Source organism: Cajanus cajan, chromosome 6 (assembly GCF_000230855.2).
Source record: "Cajanus cajan strain Asha chromosome 6, NIPB_CcT2T_4, whole genome shotgun sequence".
Taxonomy (NCBI): Eukaryota; Viridiplantae; Streptophyta; class Magnoliopsida; order Fabales; family Fabaceae; genus Cajanus; species Cajanus cajan.
The window spans coordinates 27016865-27035190 of NC_138522.1; the positions used below are offsets into that span (position 1 = coordinate 27016865).

Genomic DNA, 18326 nt, shown 5'->3' on the forward strand with positions numbered 1-18326 from the left:
AGACCAAAGTGATGAAAAAATTTGAAAATCAGAATTGGCTTAAATTTTTTGAGCAACACCCCAAATTGATGAAAAGACAGCACACCAAATTCCAGAGCAAGATTCAAAGGATAGCTATATGAACCACTAAAAGAAAGTTTAGAAAATTAAGGCGATAGAGAAATAGAAAATGGCCTCGTTTTGAAAATCTGAGAGTTGGCAATGGACTCTGTCGATTGGCAGGTGATAGATCCCATTTTTCTACCCCAAAAGCATATATAATAATGCCAATTTTGACGTCTGGATCAATAGTAATGGCAGTTCAAAGTTTTCACAGACCAAAGTGATGAAAAAATTTGAAAATCAGAATTGTCTTAAATTTTTTGAGCAACACCCCGAAATGATGAAAAGACAGCACACCAAATTCCAGAGCAAAATTCAAAGGATAGGTATATGAACCACTAAAAGAAAGTTTAGAAAAATAAGGCAATAGAGAAATAGAAAACGACCTCTTTTTGAAAATCCGAGCCTGGCCAATGGACTCTGCGATTGGCAGGTGATAGATCCCATTTTTCTACCCCAAAAGCATATATAGTAATGCCAATTCTGATGCTTGGATCAACAGTTGTGGCAGTTCAAAGTTTTCACAGACCAAAGTGATTAAAAAATTTGAAAATCAGAATTGGCTTAAATGTTGTGAGCAACACCCCGAAATGATGAAAAGACAGCACACCAAATTCCAGAGCAAAATTCAAAGGATAGCTATATGAACCACTAAAAGAAAGTTTAGAAAAATAAGGCGATAGAGAAATAGAAAACGGCCTCTTTTTGAAAATCTGAGCGTGGATAATGGACTCTGTTGATTGGCAGGTGATAGATCCCATGTTTCTACCCCAAAACCATATATGATAATGCCAATTCTGACGGCTGGATCAACAGTTATGGCAGTTCAAAGTTTTCACAGACCAAAGTGATGAAAAAATTTGAAAATCAGAATTGGCTTAAATTTTGTGAGGAACACACTGAAATGATGAAAAGACAGCACACCAAATTCCAGAGCAAAATTCAAAGGATAGCTAAGTGAACCACTAAAAGAAAGTTTAGAAAAATAAGGCGATAGAGAAATAGAAAACGACCTCTTTTTGAAAATATGAGCGTGGCCAATGGACTCTGTCCATTGGCAGGTGATACAACCCATTTTTCTACCCCAAAAGAATATATAATAATGCCAATTCTGACGCCTGGATCAACAGTTATGGCAGTTCAAAGTTTTGACAGACTAAAGTGATGAAAAATTTTGAAAATTAGAATTGGCTAAAATTTTGTGAGCAACACCCCAAAATGATGAAAAGACAGCACACCAAATTTCAGAGCAATAATCAAAGGATAGCTATATGAACCACTAAAAGAAAGTTTAGAAAAATAAGGCGATTGAGAAATAGAAAACGCCCTCATTTTGAAAATCCGAGCGTGGCCAATGGACTCTGTCGATTGGCAGGTGATAGATCCCATTTTTCTACCCCAAAAGCATATATAATAATTCCAATTCTGATGCCTGGATCAATAGTTATGGCAGTTCAAAGTTTTCACAGACCAAAGTGATGAAAAAATTTGAAAATCAGAATTGGCTTAAATTTTGTGAGCAACACCCTGAAATGATGAAAAGACAGCACACCAAATTCCAGAGAAAAATTCAAAGGATAGCTATATGAACCACTAAAAGAAAATTTAGAAAAATAAGGCGATAGTGAAATAGAAAACGGCCTCTTTTTGAAAATCCGAGCGTGGCCAATGGACTCTGTCGATTGGCAGTAGATAGATCCCATTTTTCTACCCCAGAAGCATATATAATAATGCCAATTCTGACGCCTGGATCAACAGTTATGGCAGTTCAAAGTTTTCACAGACCAAAGTTGATGGAATCATACTTGGGAATGCAAGAGGTGACACACTCAAAGATCCAAGAGGAGTGGGCTAGACATGGAAGATTGGGCCTGTCAAGGCCCAATGGGCCCTATGGGTTTGGAAGGCCGAAACCAAGTTTTCAACATGGGCCTATCTTGTTATGAACATTCTTTTCTTGTTTTGATAGCTTAGTTAGAATATATTTTGGTCTTGTATATTGGACCACATGGAGTAGCATTTTAGGTTTTAGGCTTGTTGGGCCTAGTTTTGGGCTTCATGGGCCTTTGGGCTTTTGGTACCCAATACTGGGCTCATTTTCATTCTTGTAATTTTTCTTTTCCATTGTAATTGTTGGACCAATGTAATTAGGTCATTAGAATAGGAAAATACAAGGAATACTAAAGTATGCTAATTAGGTTAAATTAGGTTTAATTTGGAAGTCATTTAAGTTACATTTGAGTCACATGTTTAGCACCATGGGTGGCTGAACATGTGCCACTCAAATTAACCCTAAATGTCTCTCAAATCACACCTAAATGCACCTTGGAACCTAAAATTTCGGAGTAGCACATGGGAGCCAAAATTTGAATTCAAATATCAAATTAGAATTCAAATTTTGGGCGCCACATGTCACTTTTGAGTTAGGCGCCCAAAAGAGTGCAAAACCGGTTGCTACTTAAGCTATTCATTCACCTATTGTATTCACTTTTGAGAATAATGAAATTTGAGAGCTTATTCAGCCAAATTTCTTCAAGAGTCACCGAATTTAGAGAGCTACACTTTTAGGAACCCTATTAGGTTTCCTCCTCTTTGAAGTGAGCTTTCCCTTGCACCTTAAGCTTGGATGCTTCCATCCAAGGCTTAAGCCTCTTCCATCCGTGATACTTCCACCTTCTTTGGTTCATCATTTCGTGTTCAATCTCCTTTGAAGAAGATCCGATTTTAATGAGTAGCTAAGGAGAAGTCATCTACCACTCCTCCTAACCTTCTCCATTAAAAGTGATGAAAAAATTTGAAAATCAGAATTGGCTTAAATTTTGTGAGCAACACCCTGAAATGATGAAAAGACATCACACCAAATTCCAGAGCAAAATTCAAAGAATACCTATATGAACCACTAAAAGAAAGTTTAGAAAAATAAGGCGATAGAGAAATAGAAAACGGCCTCTTTTTGAAAATCCGAGCGTGGCCAATGGACTCTGTCGATTGGCAGGTGATAGATCCCATTTTTCTACCCCAAAAGCATATATAATAATGCCAATTCTGACCTGGATCAATAGTTATGGCAATTCAAAGTTTTCACAGACCAAAGTAATGAAAAAAATTGAAAATCAGAATTGGCTTAAATTTAGTGAGCAACACCCCGAAATGATGAAAAGACAGCACACCAAATTCCAGAGCAAAATTCAAAGGATAGCTATATGAACCTCTAAAAGAAAGTTTAGAAAAATAAGGCGATAGAGAAATAGAAAATGACCTCTTTTTGAAAATCCGAGCGTGGCCAATGAACTCTGTCGATTGGCAGGTGATAGATCCCATTTTTCTACCCCAAAAGCATATATAATAATGCAAATTCTGACGCCTGGATCAACAGTTATGGCAGTTCAAAGTTATCACAGACCAAAGTGATGAAAAAATTTGAAAATCAGAATTGGCTTAAATTTTGTGAGCAACACCCCGAAATGATGAAAAGACAGCCCACCAAATTCCAGAGCAAAATTCAAAGGATAGCTATATGAACCACTAAAAGAAAGTTTAGAAAAATAAGGCGATAGAGAAATAGAAAACGGCCTCTTTTTGAAAATCCGAGCGCGGCCAATGGACTCTGTCGATTGGCAGGTGATAGATCCCATTTTTCTACCCCAAAAGCATATAAAATAATGCAAATTCTGACGCCTGGATCAATAGTTACGGCAGTTCAAAGTTCTCACAGACCAAAGTGATGAAAAAATTTGAAAATCAGAATTGGCTTAAATTTTGTGAGCAACACCCCGAAATGATGAAAAGACAGCACACCAAATTCCAGAGCAAAATTCAAAGGATAGCTATATGAACCACTAAAGAAAGTTTAGAAAAATAAAGCGATAGAGAAATAGAAAACAGCCTCTTTTTGAAAATCCGAGCATGGCCAATGGACTCTGTCGATTAGCAGGTGATAGATCCCATTTTTGATGGAATCATGCTTTGGAGTGCAAGAGGTGACATACTCAAAGAACCAAGAGGAGTTGGCTAGACATGAAGGTTTGGGCCAGTCAGGGCCCAATGGGCCTTATGGGCCTGGGAAGGCCCAAGTTGAACTTTTCATGGGCCATAGTTTGTTATAGCTATTTTCATATGTTTTGTATACATCATGTTAGTATAGGTATCATATATTTTGGTCTTGTATTTTGGACCACATAGAGTAGCATTTTAGGTTTTAGGCTAGTTGGGCCTAGTTTTGGGCTTCATGGGCCTTTGGGCTTTTGGTACCCAATATTGGGCTCATTTTCATTCTTGTAATTTTTCCTTTCCATTGTAATTGTTTGACCAATGTAATTAGGTCATTAGAATAGGAAAATACAAGGAATACTAAAGTATGCTAATTAGGTTAAATTAGGTTTAATTTGGAAGTCATTTAAGTTACATTTGAGTCACATGTTAAGCACCTTGGGTGGCTGAACATGTGCCACTCAAATTAACCCTAAATGACTCTCAAATCACACCTAAATGCACCTTGGTACCTAAATTTTCGGACTTACACATGTGCACCAAAGTTTGAATTCAAAATTCAAATTTGAATTCAAACTTTAGGCGCCATTTTGTGAGGCTTTAGTTTAGGCACCTATGGGTCACAATTTCGTGCATACTTAAGCCATTCTTTCACCTTTTGTATTCACTTTTGATCATAATTGAAATTTGTGAGCCATTGGCCGAGTTTCCTCTCTCAAAAGTCCCTTAGAGTTCATCTTCAAAACCTTACGATTTCACCTTAGAATCCTTCTCTTTGAAGTGTGCTCTCCATTGATGCTTGAGCTTGGATGCTTCCCTCCTAGTTCTAGGTTGAGTTCATCCGTGAGTTCTTAGCTTCTAAGCGTTCGAATCAAGTCTCCATTGAAGAAGATCCGGCCTAAGCAAATCCGTGGAGAAGATCATCCATCACTTCTCCTAAGTTTGCTATCAATTATTCTACCCCAAAAGCATATATAATAATGCCAATTCTAATGCCTGGATTAACAGTTATGGCAGTTCAAAGTTTTCTCAAACCAAAGTGATGAAAAAATTTGAAAATCAGAATTGGCTTAAATTTTGTGAGCAACACCCCGAAATGATGAAAACACAGCACACCAAATTCCAGAGCAAAATTCAAAGGATAGCTATATGAAATACTAAAAGAAATTTTAGAAAAATAAGGCAATAGAGAAATAGAAAACGACCTCTTTTTGAAAATCCGAGCGTGGCCAATGGACTCTGTCGATTGGCAGGTGATAGATCCCATTTTTTTACCCCAAAAGCATATATAATAATGCCAATTCTGACGCCAGGATCAACAATTATGGCAGTTCAAAGTTTTCACAGTCGAAAGTGATGAAAAAATTTGAAATTCAGAATTGGCTAAAAATTTTTTGAGAAACACCCCGAAATGATGAAAAGACAGGACACGAAATTCCAGAGCAAAATTCAAAGGATAGCTATATGAACCACTAAAAGAAAGTTTAGAAAAATAAGGGGATAGAGAAACAGAAACGGCCTCTTTTTGAATATCCGAGCGTGGCCAATGGACTCTTTCGATTGGCAGGTGATAAAACCCATTTTTCTACCCCAAAAGCATATATAATAATGCCAATTCTGACGCCTGGATCAACAGTTATGGCAGTTCAAAGTTTTCCCAGACCAAAGTGATGAAAAAATTTGAAAATCAGAATTGGCTTAAATTTTGTGAGCAACACCCCGAAATGATGAAAAGACAGCACACCAAATTCCAGAGCAAAATTCAAAGCATAGATACATGAACCACTAAAAGAAAATTTAGAAAAATAAGGCGATAGAGAAATAGAAAACGGCCTCTTTTTGAAAATCCGAGCATGGCCAATGGACTCTGTCGATTGGCTGGTGGTAGATCCCATTTTTCTACCCCAAAAGCATATAAAATAATGCAAATTCTGACGCCTGGATCAACAGTTACGGCAGTTCAAAGTTCTCACAGACCAAAGTGATGAAAAAATTTGAAAATCAGAATTGGCTTAAATTTTGTGAGCAACACCCCAAAATGATGAAAAGACAGCACACCAAATTCCAGAGCAAAATTCAAAGGATAGCTATATGAACCACTAAAAGAAAGTTTAGAAAAATAAGGCGATAGAGAAATAGAAAACGGCCTCTTTTTGAAAATCCGAGCGTGGCCAATGGACTCTGTCGATTGGCAGGTGATAGATCCCATTTTTCTACCCCAAAAGCATATAAAATAATGTAAATTCTGATGCCTGGATCAACAGTTACGGCAGTTCAAAGTTCTCACAAACCAAAGTGATGAAAAAATTTGAAAATCAGAATTGGCTTAAATTTTCTGAGCAACACCCCGAAATGATGAAAAGACAGCACACCAAATTCCAGAGCAAAATTCAAAGGATAGCTATATGAACCACTAAAGAAAGCTTAGAAAAATAAGGCGATAGAGAAATAGAAAATTGCCTCTTTTTGAAAATCCGAGCGTGGCCAATGGACTCTGTCGATTGGCAGGTGATAGATCCCATTTTTCTACCCCAAATGCATATATAATAATGCCAATTCTAATGCCAGGATCAACAGTTATGGCAGTTCAAAATTTTCACAGACCAAAGTGATGAAAAAATTTGAAAATCAGAATTGGCTTAAATTTTGTGAGCAACACCCCGAAAAGATGAAAAGACAGCACACCAAATTCTAGACCAAAATTCAAAGGATAGATATATGAACCACTAAAAGAAAGTTTAGAAAAATAAGGCGATAGAGAAATAGAAAACGACCTCTTTTTGAAAATCCGAGCGTGGCCAATGGACTCTGTCGATTGGCAGGTGATAGATCCCATTTTTCTACCCCAAAAGCATATATAATAATGCCAATTCTAATGCCTGGATCAACAGTTATGGCAGTTCAAAATTTTCACAGACCAAAGTGATGAAAAAATTTGAAAATCAGAATTGGCTTAAATTTTGTGAGCAACACCCCGAAAAGATGAAAAGACAGCACACCAAATTCTAGACCAAAATTCAAAGGATAGATATATGAACCACTAAAAGAAAGTTTAGAAAAATAAGGCGATAGAGAAATAGAAAACGACCTCTTTTTGAAAATCCGAGCGTGGCCAATGGACTCTGTCGATTGGCAGGTGATAGATCCCATTTTTCTACCCCAAAAGCATATATAATAATGCCAATTCTAATGCCTGGATCAACAGTTATGGCAGTTCAAAGTTTTCACAGACCAAAGTGATGAAAAAATTTGAAAATCAGAATTGGCTTAAATTTTGTGAGCAACACCTCGAAATGATGAAAAGACATCACACCAAATTCCAAAGCAAAATTCAAAGTATAGCTATATGAACCACTAAAAGAAAGATTAGAAAAATAAGGCGATAGAGAAATAGAAAACGGCCTCTTTTTGAAAATCCGAGCGTGGCCAATGGACTCTATCGATTGGCAGGTGATAGATCCCATTTTTCTACCCCAAAAGCAAATATAATAATGCCAATTCTGACCTCTGGATCAACAGTTATGGCAATTCAATGTTTTCACAGACGAAAGTGATGAAAAAATTTGAAAATCAGATTTGGCTTAAATTTTTTGAGCAAAACCCCGAAATGATGAAAAGACAGCACACCAAATTCCAGAGCAAGATACAAAGGATAGGTATATGAACCACAAAAAGAAAGTTTAGAAAAATAAGGTGATAGAGAAATAGAAAATGGCCTCTTTTTAAAAATCCGAGCGTGGCCAATGGACTCTGTCGATTGGCAGGTGGTAGATCCCATTTTTCTACCCCAAAAGCATATATAATAATGTCAATTCTGACGCCTGGATAAACAGTTATGGCAGTTCAAAGTTTTCACAGTTCAAAGTGATGAAAAAATTTGAAATTCAGAATTGGCTAAAATTTTTTGAGCAACACCCCGAAATGATGAAAAGACAACACACCAAATTCCAGAGCAAAATTCAAAGGATAGCTATATGAACCACTAAAAGAAAGTTTAGAAAAATAAGGAGATAGAGAAATCGAAACGGCCTCTTTTTGAAAATCTGAGCGTGGCTAATGGAATCTATCGATTGGCAGGTGATAGATCCCATTTTTCTACCCCAAAAGCATATATAATATTGCCAATTCTGACGCCTGGATCAACAGTTATGGCAGTTCAAAGTTTTCACAGCCCAAAGTGATGAAAAAATTTGAAAATCAGAATTGGCTTAAATTTTGTGAGCAACACACTGAAATGATGAAAAGACAGCATACCAAATTCCAGAGCAAAATTCAAAGGATAGCTATATGAGCCACTAAAAGAATGTTTAGAAAAATAAGGCGATAGAGAAATAGAAAACGGCCTCATTTTGAAAATCCGAGCGTGGCCAATGGACTCTATCGATTGGCAGGTGATAGATCCCATTTTTCTACCCCAAAAGCATATATAATAATGCCAATTCTGACGCCTGGATCAACAGTTATGGCAGTTGAAAGTTTTCACAAACCAAAGTGATGAAAAAATTTCAAAATCAGAATTGGCTTAAAGTTTGTGAGTAACACCCCGAAATGATGAAAAGACAGCACACCAAATTCCAGAGCAAAATTCAAAGGATAGTTATATGAACCACTAAAAGAAAGTGTAGAAAAATAAGGCGATAGAGAAATAGAAAATGACCTCTTTTTGAAAATCCGAGCGTGGCCAATGGACTCTGTCGATTGGCAGGTGGTAGATCCCATTTTTCTACCCCAAAAGCATATATAATAATGTCAATTCTGACGCCTGGATAAACAGTTATGGCAGTTCAAAGTTTTCACAGTTCAAAGTGATGAAAAAATTTGAAATTCAGAATTGGCTAAAATTTTTTGAGCAACACCCCGAAATGATGAAAAGACAACACACCAAATTCCAGAGCAAAATTCAAAGGATAGCTATATGAACCACTAAAAGAAAGTTTAGAAAAATAAGGAGATAGAGAAATCGAAACGGCCTCTTTTTGAAAATCTGAGCGTGGCTAATGGAATCTATCGATTGGCAGGTGATAGATCCCATTTTTCTACCCCAAAAGCATATATAATATTGCCAATTCTGACGCCTGGATCAACAGTTATGGCAGTTCAAAGTTTTCACAGCCCAAAGTGATGAAAAAATTTGAAAATCAGAATTGGCTTAAATTTTGTGAGCAACACACTGAAATGATGAAAAGACAGCATACCAAATTCCAGAGCAAAATTCAAAGGATAGCTATATGAGCCACTAAAAGAATGTTTAGAAAAATAAGGCGATAGAGAAATAGAAAACGGCCTCTTTTTGAAAATTCGAGCGTGGCCAATGGACTCTGTCTATTGGCAGGTGATATATCCCATTTTTCTACCCCAAAAGCATATATAATAATGCCAATTCTCACGCCTGGATCAACAATTATAGCAGTTCAAAGTTTTCACAGACCAAAGTGATGAAAAAATTTGAAAATCAGAATTGGCTTAAATTTAGTGAGCAACACCCTGAAATGATGAAAAGACAGCACACCAAATTCCAGAGCAAAATTCAAAGGATAGCTATATGAACCACTAAAAGAAAGTTTAGAAAAATAAGGCGATAGAGAAATAGAAAACGGCCTCTTTTTGAAAATTCGAGCGTGGCCAATGGACTCTGTCTATTGGCAGGTGATATATCCCATTTTTCTACCCCCAAAAGCATATATAATAATGCCAATTCTGACGCCTGGATCAACAGTTATGGCAGTTCAAAGTTTTCACAGACCAAAGTGATGAAAAAATTTGAAAATCAGAATTGGCTTAAACTTTGTGAACAACACCCCGAAATGATGAAAAGACAGCACACCAAATTCCAGAGCAAAATTCAAAGCATAGCTATATGAGCCACTAAAAGAATGTTTAGAAAAATAAGGCGATAGAGAAATAGAAAACGGCCTCTTTTTGAAAACCTGATCGTGGATAGTGGACTCTGTCGATTGGCAGGAGATAGATCCTATTTTTCTACCCCAAAAGCATATATGATAATGCCAATTCTGATGCCTGGATCAACAGTTATGGCAGTTCAAAGTTTTCACAGACCAAAGTGATGAAAAAATTTGAAAATCAGAATTGGCTTAAATTTTGTGAGCAACACACTGAAATGATGAAAAGACAGCATACCAAATTCCAGAGCAAAATTCAAAGGATAGCTATATGAACCACTAAAAGAAAGTTTAAAAAAATAAGGCGATAGAGAAATATAAAACGACCTCTTTTTGAAAATTCGAGCGTGGCCAATGGACTCTGTCTATTGGCAGGTGATATATCCCGTTTTTCTACCCCAAAAGCATATATAATAATGCCAATTCTGACGCCTGGATCAACAGTTATGGCAGTTCAAAGTTTTCACAGACCAAAGTGATGAAAAAATTTGAAAATCAGAATTGGCTTAAATTTTGTGAGCAACACCCCGAAATTATGAAAAGACAGCACACCGAATTCCAGAGCAAAATTCACAGGATAGCTATATGAACCACTAAGAGAAAGTTTAGAAAAATAAGGCGATAGAATAATAGAAAACGGCCTCTTTTTTGAAAATCCGAGCGTGGCCAATGGACTTTGTTGATTGGCAGGTGATAGATCCAACTTTTCTACCGCAAAAGCATGTATAATAATGCCAATTCTGACGCCTGGATCAACAGTTATGGCAGTTCAAAGTTTTCTCAGACCAAAGTGATGAAAAAATTTGAAAATCAGAATTGGCTTAAATTTTGTGAGCAACACCCCGAAATGATGAAAAGACAGCACACCAAATTCCAGAGCAAAATTTAAAGGATAGCTATATGAACCACTAAAAGAAAGTTTAGAAAAATAAGGCGATAGAGAAATAGAAAATGGCCTCTTTTTGAAAATCCGAGCGTGGCCAATGAACTCTGTCGATTGGCAGGTGATAGATCCCATTTTTCTACCCCAAAAGCAAATATAATAATGCCAATTCTGACCTCTGGATCAATAGTTATGGCAATTCAATGTTTTCACAGACGAAAGTGATGAAAAAAATTGAAAATCAGAATTGGCTTAAATTTTTTGAGCAAAACCCCGAAATGATGAAAAGACAGCACACCAAATTCTACAGCAAGATACAAAGGATAGCTATATGAACCACAAAAAGAAAGTTTAGAAAAATAAGGTGATAGAGAAATAGAAAATGGCCTCTTTTTGAAAATCCGAGCGTGGCCAATGGACTTTGTTGATTGGCAGGTGATAGATCCAACTTTTCTACCGCAAAAGCATATATAATAATGCCAATTCTGACGCCTGGATCAACAGTTATGGCAGTTCAAAGTTTTCACAGCCCAAAGTGATGAAAAAATTTGAAAATCAGAATTGGCTTAAATTTTGTGAGCAACACCCCGAAATGATGAAAAGACAGCACACCAAATTCCAGAGCAAAATTTAAAGGATAGCTATATGAACCACTAAAAGAAAGTTTAGAAAAATAAGGCGATAGAGAAATAGAAAACGGCCTCTTTTTGAAAATCTGATCGTGGATAATGGACTCTGTCGATTGGCAGGTGATAGATGATGAGGACATGGGCAAGGATTTAGGAGCACTCAAAGGACTTGGAGGACCAATGACTAGGGCGAGGACTAAAAAGGCCAAAGATGCTTTGCAACAAGTTACGGCCCTCATTCTTGAAGAAATGCCTAAAGATGAAAACAAGGCCAAGATGGTGAATTGTATCAAGGATTATGAAGCCTAATTACTCTATGGTGTTCTTAGTAATTGTAATTAGTAAATAAAGGCCTAAAACTCTTGTTAAAGTGGCTGCCAACTCTTTTTGGGCTGCACCACTTATTGGGCTAGTTTTTTAAGCAAGTTATTTTTATCAAATAAGGCGCAAAACCTTTGGGATGAGTTAGCCATGAGGCATACCAGAGGGGTGCACGAATTTAGCATGTGTTTTATTTAATGTTTTAGTGGTCATAATTGTTAGGCTTAGTGGAAGTTCAATAATTGCCCACTAAAGTGTTTTTTTATAATATTTTGTCATTAGTGGTCATAATTCAGGCTTAGTGGAGTCCATTATTTGTCCACTAATGTAAGTGAAGGTTGTTGATTGTAAGCTATATAAGCTGCCCATGGGGATGAACAAAATAAGATCAGAATTTGAGTTTTAATTACTGAGAGTAATTCTCTAATTGTTCTTGAGTGATTCAAGAGTTTGGGCATATCAAAGGATAAACCACAATTCTTTGTGTGAAGCCTTTTCCTTGGAAGAGTGATTCTTCCTTCATTCAATTTTTTTTTACTGTATCCTTTTACCTTCATTTCTAGCATTCTAATTCCAGAAAATTAAGTTCCAGATTTTTAACCCAAAAGATCCTTCTTCATTCCTTGTGCAAATTAGGAATCCTATCATTTGGTATCAAGAGCTCCGGTTTTTTTTGGGTCATCCACATCATTTGCTGGAATTTCTTTGGGTAACATCTTTCCTTATTATTTCTCATTACCATTGATATTACCTTAGTGTTCTTTCTTTATTTCTGAACCATTGCAAAAATTAGGCCTGAATAGTATTAAAAAAAAAAAATTCGTGAATATATAAAAAAAAAAAAAAAAAAAGTTGTGGCTGAATGGTTCATGCGTTTAGAACACTTAAGACTCAAAATTTAAGGTAATATTTCGGTTGGGTTGAAGGGTGTTACTAACTTATCTAAAATTCCAGTTTTTGATTCCTAAGTTTCCTTGTTTTCTTTTTGAATTTTAGGTGACTGTTTTGCATTCCTTTCTTTTTTTTTAAGCCTACCCTGAACCTTGCTTTTAACACAAAATATCAAATTTGTGGTTTGTTCTTTGTGTTGTCTATTTTTGAATTGCTTTAAAAAAAAAAAAAAAAAAAGAGTGATCTTTTTACGAGTGTAAACACGTGAGAAGAGTGGTGAGGTCCTATTTTCTTTGTGTTTGTTAGTACTCTTGTTTTTTTTGAAGATGGCAGATGGAGATCATTTGGATGGAACACAAAGACTCTTGTTCGACGCTATTAATGCTCAAATGCAAAGATTATTGAGAGAAAACAATGAGGAGTTGTATGGAAGAATTGAACGATTAGAGAATTATGAACATCATGAAGAAGAAAGGAGAGGAAGAATTGGTGGTGCTCCTAGGCAAAACAGAATTGAAGGTATTAAACTTAATGTTCCTCCATTTAAGGGGAAGAGTGATCCGGAAGACTATGTGGAATGGGAACTCAAAATAGAACATATTTTCACTTGTAACAATTATGATGAAGAGCAAAAGGTGAAACTTGCAGCAGCTGAGTTCTCAGACTATGCACTTGTGTGGTGGAATAAGTTGAAAAGAGAAAGGTTGAGAAATGAAGAGCCTTTGGTGGAGACTTGGGCTGAAATGAAAAAGCTCATGAGGAAACGTTATGTGCCAGCTAGCTATGCTAGAGATGTGAAATTTAAACTTCAAAAATTGTCACAAGGCACCAAGGGAGTTGAAGAGTATTACAAAGAATTGGACTTGCTCATGATGCAAGCCAATGTTGAAGAAGATCCGGAACTAACCATGGCTCGTTTTATTAATGGTTTGAATAATGATATTCGTGATGTTGTTGAATTGCAGGAATTTGTTGATATAGAAGATTTGCTGCACAAATCCATTCAAGTGGAACAACAACTCAAAAGAAAAAGTGTGACCAAGAAGAGTTCTTCTAATTATAATTCCTTTAGTTGGAAGGACAAAAATAAGAAGGAGGTGACTGCCACTTCAAGCAATCCAGCATCTACTTCTCATGTAAAATCATCCTCTAAGACCTTAGAACAACCTCAAAAGAAGAGTAAAGACATAAAATGTTTTAAGTGTCAAGGCATGGGTCATTATGCCTATGAGTGTCCTACCAAAAGGACCATGGTTCTCAAGGAGAATGGGGATTACACTAGCCAATCTGATGTTAGTGAAGAAGAGGAAGGTGACATTGAGGAGGAGGAGGAGGCCCTTGAGGGAGATTTATTGATGATAAGGAGAATGATGGATAGTCAAATGAGTCCTTTAGAAATAAGCCAAAGGGAGAATATTTTCCACACAAGGTGTTCCATCAATGGAAAGGTTTGCATGGTGATTATTGATGGAGGGAGTTGCGCTAATGTGGCTAGTGCTAGATTAGTGTCAAAGCTAAATTTAGACACTAAACCACATCCTAGACCATATAAACTTCAGTGGCTTAGTGAGGATGGAGAGGTGCAAGTGAGGCAGCAAGTAGAAGTGGAGATTTCCATTGGAAAATACAAAGATAAGGTGCTATGTGATGTAGTTCCAATGGAGGCCAGCCACATACTTTTAGGAAGGCCTTGGCAATTTGACACTAAAGCCGTCCATGATGGCTATTCCAATAAGATTTCTTTTGTGCACCAAAATAAAAAGATTGTCCTCAAGCCTTTGAGTCCTAAAGAGGTGTGTGAGGATCAATTGAGGATGAGAGAAAAGATTTCTTTGGAGAGAAAAGAAAGTGATCTTGAGAAAAAGAGTGAACAAAAATTTAAAAAAAAGAAAAGGAGTGAAACACTTGAGAGAAGAGAGAGTCTTTTGGCAACAAAGAGTGAGGTGAAGAGGTTGTTCCTTGCTAAACAGCCCCTTTATCTAATGTATTGCAAAAATCAGATTTTAAACACTAACACTTTTGATGAATTGGAAATACCTTCTAGTGTTAAATCTCTTTTGCAGGAATTTCGTGATGTTTTTCCATCAAGCATACCAAGTGGACTACCACCTTTGAGGGGAATTGAACACCAAATTGATCTCATTCCAGGAGCTTCTTTACCCAATAAGCCAGCTTATAGAAGCAATCCACAAGAAACGCAAGAAATACAAAAGCAAGTGGATGAACTCATGGCCAAAGGATGGGTAAGAAATAGCATGAGTCCTTGTGCTGTTCCAGTAATTTTGGTCCCTAAAAAAGATGGTACATGGAGAATGTGTTCTGATTGTAGGGCTCTAAATAACATCACCATAAAATATAGGCACCCAATTCCTAGACTTGATGATTTGCTTGATGAATTGCATGGTGCAAGTTTTTTCTCTAAAATTGATTTGAAAAGTGGGTATAATCAAATTAGAATTAGAGAGGGTGATGAATGGAAAACTGCTTTTAAAACAAAATATGGTTTGTATGAGTGGTTGGTTATGCCTTTTGGCTTAACTAATGCACCCAGTACTTTCATGAGATTGATGAACCATGTTTTGAGGGAATTTATTGGCAAATTTGTTGTAGTATATTTTGATGATATTCTTGTCTATAGCACTTCTCTTGAATTGCATGTGGAACATTTGAAATCTGTTTTGAATGTGCTTAAGGAAGAACATTTGTTTGCCAATCTTGAAAAATGTGTGTTTTGTACTGATCATGTTGTATTCCTTGGTTTTGTTGTAAGTTCTAAAGGAGTACAAGTAGATGAGGAAAAGGTTAAGGCCATCCAAGAATGGCCCACACCTAAATCCGTGAGTGAAGTGAGAAGTTTCCATGGTTTGGCAAGTTTTTATAGGAGGTTTGTTAAGGACTTTAGCACCTTGGCAGCACCTCTTAATGAAGTAGTAAAGAAACATGTGGGTTTTAAGTGGGGAGAGAAACAAGAGGAAGCCTTTGTTGCTCTTAAGCAAAGGTTAACCAATGCGCCTATTCTTGCTTTACCAAACTTTGCTAAATCTTTTGAAATTGAATGTGATGCTTCCAATGTTGGTATTGGGGCTGTGTTGTTACAAGAAGGCCATCCAATTGCTTATTTTAGTGAAAAATTACGTGGGGCTGCCCTTAACTTTTCCACTTATGATAAGGAATTGTATGCCTTGGTAAGAGCTTTGAAAACATGGCAACACTATCTTTTTCCCAAAGAATTTGTAATACATAGTGATCATGAGTCCCTAAGGTATTTGAAGGGACAAGGCAAGCTTAACAAGAGGCATGCCAAGTGGGTGGAGTTTTTGGAACAATTTCCCTATGTCATAAAACATAAAAGGGGCAAAGGGAACATTGTGGCTGATGCTTTATCAAGGAGACATACATTAGTTTCCACTCTTGAAACTAAATTGCTTGGATTTGAATCTTTGAAAGAAATGTATGCTTCTGATGAAACTTTTGGTGAAATATATGCTGCATGTGAGAAATTATCTCAAAATGGGTATTTTAAGCACAATGGGTTTTTATTTAAAGAAAACAAATTGTGTGTGCCTGCATGTTCCATTAGAGAATTGCTTGTTAGTGAATCACATGGTGGTGGTTTGATGGGGCACTTTGGGATTAAAAAGACTTTGGAAATTTTACAAGAACATTTTTTTTGGCCTCATATGAAACGTGATGTGCAAAAATTTTGTGAACATTGTGTTGTGTGCAAAATGGCTAAATCTAAATCATTACCGCAAGGATTGTATACTCTTTTGCCAACTCCTGAATATCCTTGGATTGACATATCTATGGACTTTGTGTTAGGACTGCCTAGAACAAAGAATGGCAAAGATTCTATTTTTGTGGTTGTTGACAGGTTCTCAAAAATGGCACATTTCATACCTTGCAAAAAGGTAGATGATGCGTGTCATGTGGCTGATTTGTTTTTCAAAGAAGTTGTGAGACTTCATGGTGTGCCAAGGAGTATTGTAAGTGATAGGGATGCTAAATTCCTTAGTCATTTTTGGAGGACTTTGTGGGGAAAGATAGGTACTAAATTATTATTTTCAACAACTTGTCACCCACAAACTGATGGACAAACTGAGGTAGTCAATAGAACTTTGGGAACCTTGCTTAGGACTGTTTTAAAAAAAATATTAAGTATTGGGAAGCAAGTTTGCCTCATGTTGAATTTGCATATAATAGGGCTGTCCATAGCACCACAAATTGTTCACCTTTTGAGGTTGTGTATGGTTTTAACCCATTGACTCCTCTTGATTTATTGCCTATGCCTAACATTTCTGTTTTTAAACATAAAGAAGGGCAGGCCAAAGCAGACTATGTGAAGAAGTTACACGAACGTGTGAAGGCTCAAATTGAGAAGAAAAATGAGAGCTACGCAAAACATGCTAACAAAGGGCGAAAGAAAGTTGTGTTTCAACCTGGTGATTGGGTTTGGGTACACATGAGAAAGGAAAGATTTCCGGAACAAAGGAAATCAAAGCTTTTGCCAAGAGGGGATGGTCCATTTCAAGTACTTGAAAGAATAAATGACAATGCTTACAAGATTGAATTGCCCGGTGAGTACAATGTTAGTTCCACTTTTAATGTTTCTGATTTATCTCTCTTTGATGTAGAAGATGGAGACTTTGATTTGAGGACAAATTCTTCTCAAGAGGGAGGGAATGATGAGGACATGGGCAAGGATTTAGGAGCACTCAAAGGACTTGGAGGACCAATGACTAGGGCGAGGACTAAAAAGGCCAAAGATGCTTTGCAACAAGTTACGGCCCTCATTCTTGAAGAAATGCCTAAAGATGAAAACAAGGCCAAGATGGTGAATTGTATCAAGGATTATGAAGCCTAATTACTCTATGGTGTTCTTAGTAATTGTAATTAGTAAATAAAGGCCTAAAACTCTTGTTAAAGTGGCTGCCAACTCTTTTTGGGCTGCACCACTTATTGGGCTAGTTTTTTAAGCAAGTTATTTTTATCAAATAAGGCCCAAAACCTTTGGGATGAGTCAGTAAAAGAAAGTTTAGAAAAATAAGGCGATAGAGAAATAGAAAACGGCCTCATTTTGAAAATCCGAGCGTGGCCAATGGACTCTATCGATTGGCAGGTGATAGATCCCATTTTTCTACCCCAAAAGCATATATAATAATGCCAATTCTGACGCCTGGATCATTAGTTATGGCAATTCATAGTTTTCACAGACCAAAGTGATGAAAAAATTTGAAAATCAGAATTGGCTTAAAGTTTGTGAGTAACACCCCGAAATGATGAAAAGACAGCACACCAAATTCCAGAGCAAAATTCAAAGGATAGTTATATGAACCACTAAAAGAAAGTGTAGAAAAATAAGGCGATAGAGAAATAGAAAATGACCTCTTTTTGAAAATCCGAGCGTGGCCAATGGACTCTGTCGATTGGCAGGTGATAGATCCCATTTTTCTACCCCAAAAGCAAGTATTATAATGCCAATTCTGACCTCTAGATCAACAGTTATGGCAATTCAATGTTTTCATAGACGAAAGTGATGAAAAAATTTGAAAATCAGAATTGGCTTAAATTTTTTGAGCAACACCCCAAAATGATGAAAAGACAGCACAC

The 18326-nt window shown here is 36.7% G+C and overlaps 1 protein-coding gene across 1 annotated transcript; it reads left to right on the forward strand.

Annotated features, from left to right (window-relative positions):
- The first annotated feature begins 12420 nt into the window (after positions 1 to 12420).
- On the forward strand, positions 12421 to 17750 carry LOC145959018 (uncharacterized). Its single transcript, XM_083076910.1, has 2 exons — positions 12421 to 14959; positions 17033 to 17750. The coding sequence occupies exons 1-2, from the start codon at positions 13043 to 13045 to the stop codon at positions 17057 to 17059; spliced, it is 1944 nt and encodes a 647-aa protein (XP_082933036.1). The 5' UTR covers positions 12421 to 13042; the 3' UTR covers positions 17060 to 17750.
- Positions 17751 to 18326: the final 576 nt, after the last annotated feature.

Bases quoted from the DNA above. Each gene is read 5' to 3' on its own strand.
- LOC145959018 (XM_083076910.1), top strand. From the start codon at position 13,043: ATGGCAGATGGAGATCATTTGGATGGAACACAAAGACTCTTGTTCGAC. The intron at 14,960-17,032 runs GTAAGAAATAGC...TTAAACATAAAG, and splicing joins AACTCATGGCCAAAGGATGG to AAGGGCAGGCCAAAGCAGAC.